The 13,040-nt window shown below is 37.1% G+C and overlaps 1 protein-coding gene across 1 annotated transcript; it reads right to left on the bottom strand.

The window, feature by feature from the left end:
* Window positions 1-5,161: 5,161 nt before the first annotated feature.
* On the bottom strand, window positions 5,162-11,924 carry LOC104532162 (zinc finger transcription factor Trps1; the record flags this gene model as incomplete). The annotated part of the gene is made up of 2 exons (XM_010177288.1): window positions 5,162-6,430; window positions 11,802-11,924. Coding segments are annotated over 2 exons (1,185 nt in total), but the record flags the coding sequence as incomplete, so codon positions are not given.
* Between the last annotated feature and the right edge of the window lie 1,116 nt (window positions 11,925-13,040).

The following is a 13,040-nucleotide window of genomic DNA, read 5'->3' as shown; positions in this document are numbered from 1 at the left end:
CATTTACAGTTTGGGCAATGCTGTCTTTGCCTTTCAGGCGTAATCATCAGCCGTTACTCATAGATGCTGTCGGGCTCTGTCGTGCTCTCAAAGCGGCTCAGCTCCAGATTGTTTTCCTCCCCAATCCCACTATGGTGTAATGACACTACGACATTACATTCTCCCCAGAAACAATGACAAGAATCTGATTTATAACTGGTGGTAAAACTTTATTATTCAAGTTTAGATGTAACAGACATCTTTGCTGCCTGAAGATTGTTTGCATAAGAAATACACCAAGAACATGTTTGTGAGTAGAAATGAACATGCACTATGAAAACCAAAAAACAAAACAAAACAAAAAACCCAAAACAAAACAAAAAACACATCCATGTGTTGTAAGGACAAAACATTAAGAGCCAACATTCTAGAGTCAAATCAGGGCTACAAGTTTAATGATGGTTTTTAGCAACATGAAGTCATTCTTTATGAAGTACTTTTTTTTCTTTCCTTTTTTTTTTTTTTTTCCTTTTCCTGCTGGTGAATTTTCTACAAGCTAAATTTACAATGGCATTTTGAGATGTTTCCTTTTCTCCTGTCTCCTGTTCTCCTTCTACAGTGAGCTCAGAGGCCAAAATGATAGGAAAGGAAAATTGTGGTTGCTGTTACAATGTTTATTCTAAGAATTTTACTTTACTAAGTGTACTCAAAAAACAAATGAAACTGGTATTTTTCTGGCTGGCAGACATTAAATCATTGTCTTTTATCCTCTTAAAAAGAGGTAAATTGGGGTATATGGGATCACTATATAGGTAGCATCTCACCAACTGCCAGCTTTTGTCTGAATGAAATGAAATTGTGAGGAAGAGGGTAGGAAGGAATCCTATTTTGGGGTGAGGAAGTTATATAAATCATTCTACTTGGCCCATCCTAACTTTATAGAAAAGTTTAGAAGGGATTTCTCAGTTATCTATCACATTGGGGATACGTTGACAAATTGCTCGCTACTCTTTGCCAAGCATAACTGTCTCCACAGAAGCAGAAGGAAATATATCTACCCTTCTGGCTGAAGAGAAGTGAACTTCTAATCTCTTTGGCTTTTCCTGACCAGTATTAGGAATTAGCATGTTAAGTCAGCCAAGAAAAATCAATACAGGAGCAAGTATGGGAATATATCCTGGGCAAAAAGCAGATGTTAGACAACATCCTTATCACATAAAGCAAGTGGTTATGACTACAAAGCAACACTGTCCAGTCCAAAGATGGACTTGAAAGTCCATCCCTGAATTGAGTACTAATCCATGGTTACCAAATCAGGTCTCCACACTGCACAACCACTACATTTCATCACTGTATACAATCAGTATCAGTCCTGCTGCCTCTCTAACTGCAAAAATAACCTCTCACTCACAGCACACTTTGACTTTTTCAGATGTCTTTATGTTCTCTCTCTTTAAAACTGTCACAAAGTGCAACAGTACGTTTTTTACACCCCCTTTCTGGGTGGTCCACAAAAAATTAAGGGGGAAGTTTCATCAGCACAGTGGCAATTAGGTGCAAAACTTCTTTTGGAAAGCACTCTGAGTCTAGCACCTGAATGCAAACTGTGTTGGGAAAAATCTTTGTCTCCCGCTGCAGTAACCTAGAGGGCAGCGGCCACGAAATGATAGCTTAGAGACAGTCCACTCTGCAGAAGATGCTGCATGAGGGTTCCCACTATACAGAGTGTTCATGGAAATGTTCCTGTGCTACAATCTGATTAATGACAGGCACCACAAATCCTCTGGTTTTCAAACATCCACTGATTCTGTGGTCCAATTTGCAATACATTTTAAGATCTCAAACTACCATTCCTTAGTAAGAAAAGTACAACATCTTGAAGACACTGACAAGTTGAGAACAAGGAATGGTAATTTGAAAGTTTAATTTTTAATGCTGTAAGTTCATCAAAATGCAGTGGGTGCAGTAATTACTTGTGTGTGCTAACATAGGTTTCTACTTGAGAGTTATTAAGTAAGATTGGTTTGTTTTGGGTTTTTTCCAATGTCAGAATTTTTTTCTCTTTTGATTAATTTCCATTGTGAGAGGGTCTGGAAGAGAGACGGAGTCACCTCCCTCTTATGACACAAAAGTGTGCTCCCCCCCACCCCAAGAGAACAGGCTATGGCAAAATCCCATTTCATACAATGCAGAAATCTTAGAACATCTCAATATGTCATGGCAAGAACAATGAAGTTTTTCCAAATTTTATTTGCACCATCTAGGTATGCAATATTAATATTCATAAATCTGTCTTGTTCTTTGCACTCATAAGATTTCATTTCTCCTCATCCCCAAACCCTGATATGTGTATTTCCTGTTATTTGCCTCTGCTTCTGAGTTTAGCAAGAGGTGTTATGAAGTACAGGGTGCTGCTTGAGTCTTATAATGTGCATGTCCCCCCCTAAAATATGTTGCCACGAAGATACAGCTTCCACCAATGAAGAAGCCACAGGAACTGGTAGGTCTTACATGAAGAAAGTCAAACCAGTAACTACTGATAACCGGCAGGCAGCTACCTCTGAAGCTGATAAAAATCACTGCTTAGCAAGTCTAACGTTTCTTGGAAAAGCTGAAAAGGACACACACTGGACCCTGACATAACAAAGCGAGGGCAATCTATTTCAGTCCCCACAGAAAAAAAAGAAACAAAAAAATACCCAACAAAAATAAATCCACAAAAAACAAGTCAGAACTTATTATTGGAGAACAATAGTAAAAACATAACCAGACTTTGTCTGGCACTGGTATCGAGCAGGAGATTCATCTAAAAAATAGAAGAAGAAGAATGTGGCCCAATATCCTTTGCTAACCTAGAACACTATTGAAGGGTTATAGAACTCAGCCATGAATAGATTGAGCGGGACTTTCCATATGCTGCTCACCAGTATAGAAGCAATGGGTGGAGCAGGAAGGAATGCAAGCCTAATGCTGAACAATAGCCCATCTGTGCCTAACAAATCAGAGAAACTGTGCAATAACGTTTCATCTGTGTGAAAATGTAACACCTAAAATACTGCCAAGGTCATCAAGACCTTTCGTGCTCATCTGTGTAAGTGCTTCTCATGCGTGGTGATGTTTGTTACCGGCTGCTTTAGGCACATTATTTTTCAAAAGACTATCAAAGTGCTGAATGTTTAGGCCAGTTCCTCCCTGGTTTTCCTTTTGCCAACCCCTATAAGACATTTCCTATCACTTCTCCTTTTATCTTCCACCTCCCTGTCTATCTGGTTAAGTATCTTATAAGTGCACCAAATTCTAGAAGGGAGAGTGGTGAGATTCAGGCAATTTAAATATAAGAACTTTTTTTTTTTTTTTTTTATGATGCTTTAGTTTCAATTACATGAAAATCTGAGAAAGGTGGCATGTAAGTGAGATCAGAATAGGACCCTTTACACATAATCTCAAGTGAGGACTTAGTCCAGAGATATTTTTATAGAACATTTTAAAAAATAAATTGCATGAATGGAGAAATAAAAGACAACATAATATCAGAAAGACATTTTAAACTTCATTCACTGCAACATTCATGAACCAGTTGAGCTACACCTGCCAACCAACCATAAGGAACTAAGACCCTGCACTGCGAAAAAGAAACAAACCCAAACAAAACAAAAAAGCAACTGCGTAATATTGTAAAAATGGAGTGCAATGCTACTACAGAATGCAATAAAACATCAGTGCTGCATCGTCAAACAGCACTTATCAAAATAATTTCTGAAATGTTTCTTCTGAAACACAGACAAAGCAATAAAAAGAGGATATATGTTTATCATTTTAAGCATAACAATGTGAGTTAAGAGCTTAAGAATACAAAAGTACTTGGAATGAATAGTGCTACCCTTTTTTTCCTAAGTAGGCATAAAAATATTTTCATTTCCTTCTTGCTTTTCCATACCATTAATATCAACAAATTTCATTCATTTCATGTTATCGTTTACAACTTTAATGCACACACACAGAAAAAAAAAGATACCTACTGCAATAGAAATAGTTGCTTCATTACCTTGTTTGCTACATTTGCAAATGTAAACAGCGAGGCAGAGCCAGAACTGACTCTAATGCATGATGGAATATCTTTGTTGCATACGTACACTGTAGAAAATAATTATTCAATATGTCAGGCACCATTATTTGAAATGTAATACATTAATATTTACTAGAAAAATAAGGTTTTTTCTATTTGTTCTCCCAACTTCTTTAATGAAATAAGTTAATCTGACAGTGCATCCAGTAGCTTGTAATATCTTCTACATCCCTGTGGCAAAATAATAAACTACTGGTTGGGACACTATAATGAAAATGATTAAAGTCAGTTCTTGTACACCCTTGTAGCAAGCATGGAGGCTCGTCTAACAGCACCTTTAACCAATTATTTAATATTTAGTTATTTAGCCCTATTTCCCTGAGCAGTTATGCTGAGGAGCTTTCCCTTCATGGATAGTTTTTACAAAGCTTTAAGTATTAAAAAGTACTATGAAGACATTTAATGCTACTTAGCAAAAGCTGGTATAAATCTACTGAAGGGATTGACTGGTATGTATAGCAATGTTAAGCCTGTGGAGAAGTAACCTTAGAGTTTAAGGTTTAGAAATGTAATATATTAAAAATATATTAAAATAAAATACAGCAGGTTACCTTGTTCTATGCAAATTAAACACGGAGTGTGGCTTCTGTATTAGAGACTTCACTTGCACAAAATGGTTTTCCTAGACTAAAGTGTGCCAGAAAGAATGTAGTGATAAAATGGTAGCTAAAAATCAGCTGAGTCTGAGAAACATCTAGATGAAATTGCTGCCAAAGCTTTGAGGACAAAGTGATCCTAAGGCATGTTGTAGGGCGGAAATTAGCCCAAATTAAAGAAAAAAAAAATGACCTTTTAACATCTGTATATTTAACAAGTCTGGTTCTTATATACAATGTGCATATGTTCACTATACCCCTGCAGCAGTATATACATATACACATCTTTGCACTCTTACCAGTTATGTCTCTTACACAATAGCAAAGGTATTAATTGTCCAGTAAAATTTTCTGAAGGTTATTCGCCATGATTCACTGCATTCTGGCTAGCTTTGGTGGGCCGTGTCCCATATAATTATCTTCTCCCCCTTCTGGCCACCATCCAACTGTTCTTTTTTTCTTGGTAACCCACTCATTTAAAAGGAAAAAAAAAAAAAAAAAAAAAAAGGAAAAAAATAAAGACAAAAAAGAAAATAACAAGGGATTTAATATTGGATAAGGCATGCTCTCTATATGAAGTGCTTTATAGGTCTTCACAAGACATTACAAGCTATTGAATTCCCATCAAGGAAACCTATTTCTGTTTAATTGTGCTAAGTGCTAAGGTTTACTCTTTAGGTTTTCCATTCTTTTCAGCTTGTGCATTGTTCCTGTGTAGGCCCCTCTGGATGTGAGTTGTGAAGTCATACTTGTCCGTGCAAAGATGCTGGCATATGCTGCACTGGAAAGGTCCACTGTCACCATGGCAACTCATATGCAAAGCGTACATCACTTCATCCAGAAAGACAATGCCACAGTGCACACACTTGGTAGAAAGTTCATCTTGAGTACTTCTATCGACTTTCTCTGTTTTTACTACATTCAAGGGACCTTCATTTTTTACATTTGGTGGTGCCTTACTCTTTTCCTTGGAGGCACCATTTGCAGTTGGCCCAGGTCTGGAATGCTTTATCGCCAAATCTAGAGGAATGTCATTGTCTGATCCAACAGCTGAAAAATGAGGAGGCAGATTAAAGGTGGGATAAGGCACATAGTTTTGGCAAGGATTTGGTAGGCCAGGCACATGACTCAAGTAGTGTGGATTCCCAGGAACAGAGAGCTTATATTTACTCCAGAATCTCAGCCAGTCAGCTTCACTCTGAAAGTCATTGTGTACAAACGGAAGTCCAAAAAGTGGGTACTGGTATTTTTCAATAGGGCTTCCAGGTGGTGAATAGTTTGGGTGTTTCGCAGGTCTCATGTATTTCTCTATCGGGCTGCCTCTCTCTGAGCTTCCTTTCCCTTCTGATATTGATGAACTGTTTCCTGGGTCTCCAGTACTTTCCTGAGGACTTTTTATCTGAATGTGCAAAGGTTGCATCCTTTTGTGAATATCCAGAGTTTGGCTGACCAGTATTGGCTGCTGAGCAGAATGGCTTTTAGTCAATGAACCTGGGGCCTCATATTTAGTGAGGCTGGGAAGCTGAATTTCTCTCTGATGACCTTCAGGTAAATGATCCTCTGACCTCCTCTCTAAGGGGCTTCCATTGACTTGTTCCTCACTGCTACCCCTCTGCTGTTTGTTTAGCTGCTCAGCCTGAAGTGCCTCCGGGTTAAGGCGCTTTCTTGTTCGTCTCCTAATGATCTGCTCACCATTGTTCTGTTTAATGATGTTTAAAGGCCTGGGAGTCTGCATGGAACACACACATAATGAACAAAAGGAAAAAATAAAGAGACATTAAACAAATCTGCAAGACCACGCTTACAAATTTATCTTCTCTTTCGTGAAGAGCAATATTACGAAGGTCCCTTCCAACCCAAACTATTCCATGATTCTGTGATTGTAAGAGTTTTATGGGAATGACCAAATATCAACCAAAATGCTGGTTCCTTGCCCCTCATGTTAAAAGTAAACTTTGAATTGTTTGGTTTATCACAACTAAGTCAACCACCTTAGACATACTATACTTGTTTACTTAAAAAGGCATGAAGTATCCAAGCTGTGAAAGCATTTATTATACCTTACTCCTGAAAAATTCTGGGGAAACATGCTGAAAGAGGGTGCTGAGAGCTGGGGATGAGGGGCAAGATAAATGGCCCTATGTTCTGTGTCACCAGAGCAGGTATTGGGCAGAGGTTTGCACCAGTCACACTATGACAAGAATTGGGTAATGCTTAACTTGATACCCACACCCCTCTGACATGGATAAAAAATGCAGGCAAATACATGGCTTGCTGACCACCACTGCTGTCACCTAGAAAAAGGGCTGCAGGTTCATTGTGATGGTGAGTGGGATGACGGTGGCTGGAAAGGGACTAAGAAAGATGGAGAAGAAAGCCCAGGAAAAATCTTTTCCTAAGCACCAAAAGGTCTACCTGGGACTTTGGTACCAACTCCCCCTCCTTTATCCCTACTGTATTTCTTTCTAAATGTTACTGATGTTGTGCTAATAAGTCATGAGGGAGAGAAGGCATCCCCTGAAGGTGGGAAAAAAGGATCTGTAAAGAAAAAAGCATCAAGGAAGAGGCAAGAACCAAGTGAGGACTTGGATGAGAACCAAAAATACTTTTGCATATGAGGAAGGACAGCGGCCTTTGAAAGGCCCCTCATAGGAAGGCCATGGTATGTGAATGAAAGATGGTGCTGTAACATCAGTATGTGTTACTCTACTGGGCAGATGTTAAAACAACAGAAACTACCTAGAAGTCATTCAGCTGGCAGTTGTCATTTGTCTCATTGAAATGCACATATAATCCTATTTTGGTTGGAGGCCAGAAAAGTGCCCCACACAGTATTTCACTTCTATGTTTATTTTGAAATCTTCTTTTTTAACATTGTTGAGTATTGACTGTAGGCCAAAATTTAAGCTGCACTTTAAAAAAATTTATACTTTGAATGTAACATAATTTTTATATATATTCATAACTTTGAATTAATATAAAAATATCTAGAGCTGGAAGAGTGCTCACTCTATTATTTGCAGGGATCTAGTTTCTTGACTTGCCATCTTCCTCTTCTCCTTCACCTATTTATTTTCCTAAGGTTGTCTCTTTCTTAATGGTTAACTACATTTTAGGCAGTGCAGCTACTTGTTAAGATTTTACTTTCTGTTAAAACTCTGTATCAGAAGAAATATACACTTTAGTTTAGATTTTTAATAAGCAAAATTTAACTTAGCAGAAAAACAGCACCTTGAACCAGCCTCCTCAAACAGATCAAAGTTTAGGCAAAATCATGTTCAGATAAAATTAGAATCTTTTCTATGTAAATTCTATGCAAATAAGTTTATAGTTTGCAGAATCAATAGCCAATTAATATGTATAAGCATACTCTTTATTACCAGCTCAGTGTAATTTTCTCACCTTTTTATGACAATTGTAACAATGTCATACTGACATGCTGTGAGATCTTACAATGTTGTTGACGTTGCTCTTATTAAACTTTTATTTATACACTACAGAGCATTTTCATGTGGCTTCCAGATAACCTTTCAATAGTAGGAAATACTTTTAATCTTACTCTTCATGCTACAGGCATGAATTCTGATCCTGAAAGATCAGACATCTTCCTACTTGTGAATAAGGACCCTGACACACTTGTTTGTAGCTGAGGCTCTTATAAGTTATGTGGCCTTAGGAGTTAAAGGCTGTAGGGCCAACTTAAAAGTTCTTCAACATGCAAATGACTGTACTCATCTGACTACTTTTGAAGTAATTAAAACAGATTACTCAGTGGAGTAAAGCTACTCACATTTTTCTTACTCACAGTAGCAAGGTGCAAATAGAAATTCTGTGTAACTGGTTACAAGTGAGGCAGATAGAAAAGTTTAAGCCTGATTTTCAATGGGGCACCAAATTTAGAAAATAGTGGAAATATTGCCAGAATTTTACTTTTAAAATGCCCTGTGTCATATCCTTAATTATGTGTCATACATAATATATTGAGTGTGAGCACAAAGATTTTTTTGCAATCTTTATATCAACTGGTAATATCCCTACCCCAAATATATGAGTAACTTAAAAAAACTTACAAAAATCAACAAATAGTGCAGTAGATTATTGTGATTACATTTCCTAGATACGATGGCAAACTGAGGTGATCTCTCCACTACAAGATCACGTACGTCTAAACTTAGAATAACATGCTGTAGCTCCTCACTGAAGTAGTCCAAGGATGTGGCCAAGGAATCACTATGGAACAAAATCTAGTTTTCCATGACCGAGTTAGAGCAATTAAAAAATGAGGGACAGCATTCCAGTATAAATGGTCAAATCCATTATTCTAGAGAGACGAGGGTTGTATCTTTCTCTGTCAGCAAAAGTGAATATTGTATATATGTTTGCAGTGAACTGGAAGCATTTTTTCACAAAAAATATTTTAATAATTGACTGTTGGAATATTATTACACATTTTTTAACATAGTTGTCTGCATTAGAGGAGAGAAATGTGAAAAACCTGGCAAGTTACATGTAAATGACCCCTGGATAGTTTGAACATCTTTGAAAATATGTTGAAAAATTATCCAAGGATATCATAGAAATAGAAATGTGACTTATAGCAGAAATCACTACCATGTTAGTATTTGTCAGTCACTGCTACCTCGTAGTATCTGACAAATCATATAATTTTCTTCTTATTAAATACATGTAAAAAAAGGGACCGTAGAGGTAAGTGCACTATACACATTCTTGAGGTAATGAGGACAGTAGTTCTAGATATTGATAATGCAATCAAAAGGGAGCTATGAATTGTGCAAACCCCCTACAGGCGAATTTTACTGAGTTGTGTAGTATAATTCAGTTTAACTGGGTGGTCCACAGAAGGGGACAGTTCCATTCTCTTGGATTTTTATAGTTTCACATCTTTACCTAATAACTGTATCATCCTAGACTACTTAATTCAAAAACATACACAACAAATACTTACTGTTATTTTTCATGAAGAGATAGCTAGCTAGACAGGCAAACAGATAAAAGAAACTTTCAACTTTCTGGTGCCAGTCTAAAGAGCATCCCTTTGCATGGGACTATTTCAAACGGTGTCCCAAAGGAGAGATTTATTTGATTATTTCAGACTCCAGAGTACAATGGAGTTGCTATTGTACCACAGAAGAGTAGTGGCTTAACTAAATTCTTTGTGTTTGTTTGATCAAAGTTCAATTGAAGACATTAATGTCAAATGTCCACTGAATGACAGCTTATTGCCATGCTTGAAAAGTGGGGCTAAAAGATAGTGTCAGCTTCTCACTTTCTATATGCATAAAATAAAGTTTGACATTGTATTGCTAATTATTATTGTTGGAAGCACACTAGTTCCTACTGGTTCATAAGAATTACCTGAGCTATGTATTTGAATTCAAAACTGATACTTGTAGCTTTTACCTATTCAATAAGTTAATAATTACAGTAGTGTCCAACACTACAGTTTCAGAAAGTGTATTTTAAAAAAAGGGAAAATGGAGACTATGAATGGAAGTTCTACAAATAACTGGACTCAAACACCAAATTAACATTAAAAAGCCAAACTGTCCTCCTTAAAATTATTGTGGATGCTTACCACTGATTAACTTCTTTAAATTAGACATTATACCTAGAACTTTGAGAGATGTTCAGGAAGATGATACTTTCAACAAAACTTGGCCATGATGCTGGCCAGAGACCGTGCATTAGTCCATCTTCTCCTGCTCAGATGTTATCTAACTCTCTGGGTTGTTCTGGAGCTTAAAAACAGTTATTGACCTCAGAGTGACAGCACATGGCAAACAGAGCTAACCTTTCAGACTGGCGATGGTCTTGCTGCTTTTGAAAATGGGAATCTTTTTCTTTTCTATTAAAAGTGGTCTGGGTGGACAGGATCTTGAGTAAACAGGGTTGTTATACAGCCTGTACACAAGACCAAGGGTAATATTAACATAATGTGCTGATTGATTTTGAAGCTTATGCCTCAAATTTAAAGAGAAATGGGCATAGGCACTTGGGAGTCTTAATGCATTTGAAATACAGTTCCCTAAGTGGCTTTTTTTGGTTTTTGAAAATGGAATTTCTGAAAGACGTTTTTAAAAATACGCCCTCACAGTCACAACATATATTTCTGATTGGGGTTCTTATTTAAATCGCTATGTTGCCTTGGCAAACTCCCAAAAGGTGTCCCAGTTTCTATTTCTGAAAAATAGTAACACTTTTTAATTTCATGGGCATGTTGTAAAAAAAAAATTAATTAGAGTAAAATCTTGGTCACCTGACTCTCCCATGTGCTTTTATTCAAGATAGCAGGGATAATATTTAACTAGTGGGTCTTAACCTAAAACATTCTGAGCATTTCGGCACTGACCCAAGGAAACACTTAAGCATGTCTTTCCTGGACCTGGACCAGAGCATTCAACATCTTTCAGGATCAAGCCAAGTGTTGATAAGATGAAAAGCAATATAGATGGTCCATGATTATTACTTATTCCCTGCCTGATCCTGAGGGAAGGTGAATCTTCCCCTCACCAAGTGATGAGTACCATCAAGTGAGTAGCTTCCATGTTGAGTTATTTCAGAATCCTCCAGCAGACTATAAGTACTGTAGAAAAAAGAAAAAGCTCCACCACCCCATCCCCAGAAAATTTACTGTCAAGAACAAAGCTGGGAAGAAAACTGAAACAAAGCAAAAACTATGGCAAGGGATATTTTTGATATAGATGTGATGTCTGACTTTAAGAATCTTTCTTATTTTTTTTTATTATGAACATGAGAGCTCTTGAATTTAGAGAGCTTTCATCACAACATATTGTATGCCTTTAAATGGAATTCCCAGAAAAGAAATAATTTTCCCCTTATTTTGTATCAAAATAATTAAATGCATCACTGGTGATCTCAAACACATCTACCCACAGCATCTCAGCCTGTTTCATAATGAATCACATCTGATCCCAAAGTGACCATACTGCAAAACCCTGTTAGGAAATTAACTGCAGGCCAGGGAGTGGTACTAATCACACAACCAGACAAGACCACAGCTGCCCAGCTTAGCTGTATAACCCCCTTTTTTTCTGAACAAACCAGTAAGTTCTTCCTACCGAGTGAAGCTTCTGGTAGAGGCCACACGCATTGCATACATATCCACCATTTGCATTCTTTCGCCAGAGAGAGGTCTTTGTGGTCAGGCAATTGGCACAAAAAACACCCGAGCCTCTACGTCTCTGAAATAGGGAAGAAAAAGGAAAAAAACAAAACAAAACAAAACAAAAAAAAACACACACACAGGAAAAAAAAAAAACAGGTCAGAGGTGAGTCACATGAGCTGCAGAGTTAGGACAAATCAACACAGGAGTTTTGTCTCTAGACTGGCAACAATGACAGTATAAAACCACACTGCCCATAATGAGGTCAGGTTCAATTGTGCTTAATAGGAACCACTGATTTTCATTATAATTAACCCTAGAGTGATGGATGAGGTGTGTGAAACACCAAAGCCTTTTCAGAATAACAGCTTTAACTTTTTGAACTTCAGGTTTTGTGCATTTAATGATGGTTTCTAAACAGCAAATTCTGAAAAACCCCTCTGGAAGCTGACAGAGAACATTCTATAAACCTCTCCTGGTTTGTTCATGACATTTCACAACAGGTTATTTCTTTTCAGTTTGCTAGATTTTAAAGTGTGATGGGCAACAAGAATTCTGAGACACCACCACTTCAATTAATTACAGTTTGCATCTGCGTCATACTAATTCCTTTAACAGAGATCATATTTCATTAATTGAATACATGATATTCAGTTCCAGTCTTTCCCACTTACAATATAAGCTACCATATATTTCCCACAGCCCACTAAGATCAAGGAGTAACCTCTGCCAAGCAAATAAAAGTACAGTGTTCTTAATGAGACCTCTTTTGAACTTCACCTGAAATCACAGAAAACATTGTCTCAACAATGGATAGATTTATTTAATTTTAGTCAAGGAAAGAAAGGCATAGTACAACTTTCCTAAATACAAATTGATTTTTAACCAGACTGAGCTGTGCATTCATCAGCTTTCATAATGATCCAGGAATATTTAAAAGTAGACATGTTTATAAGTATTTCTTGTTAAATTCTTTCTATGGAGTAATGATTTCATTAAATTTCTCATTTAAACAAAAGTCAGGCTGTGTTTGTGGGCACAAATACTAATAAGCAGGAAATGGCATTCTTTTGCTGAAAAGAAAATCTGAATTTCAACTCTGTTTGCTTTTTGCAAAGTAAAAAAATCCATAAGAAATCTTCAGCATCTCAGATAAGAATGGGTGAGTAGAGGGAGAAACAGCCTGGATGAAAA

Source organism: Antrostomus carolinensis, unplaced genomic scaffold (assembly GCF_000700745.2).
Source record: "Antrostomus carolinensis isolate BGI_N321 unplaced genomic scaffold, ASM70074v2 scaffold10491, whole genome shotgun sequence".
Taxonomy (NCBI): Eukaryota; Metazoa; Chordata; class Aves; order Caprimulgiformes; family Caprimulgidae; genus Antrostomus; species Antrostomus carolinensis.
Note: the sequence above shows the minus strand (reverse complement) of the source record. Positions and strands in the feature narration are given on the sequence as shown.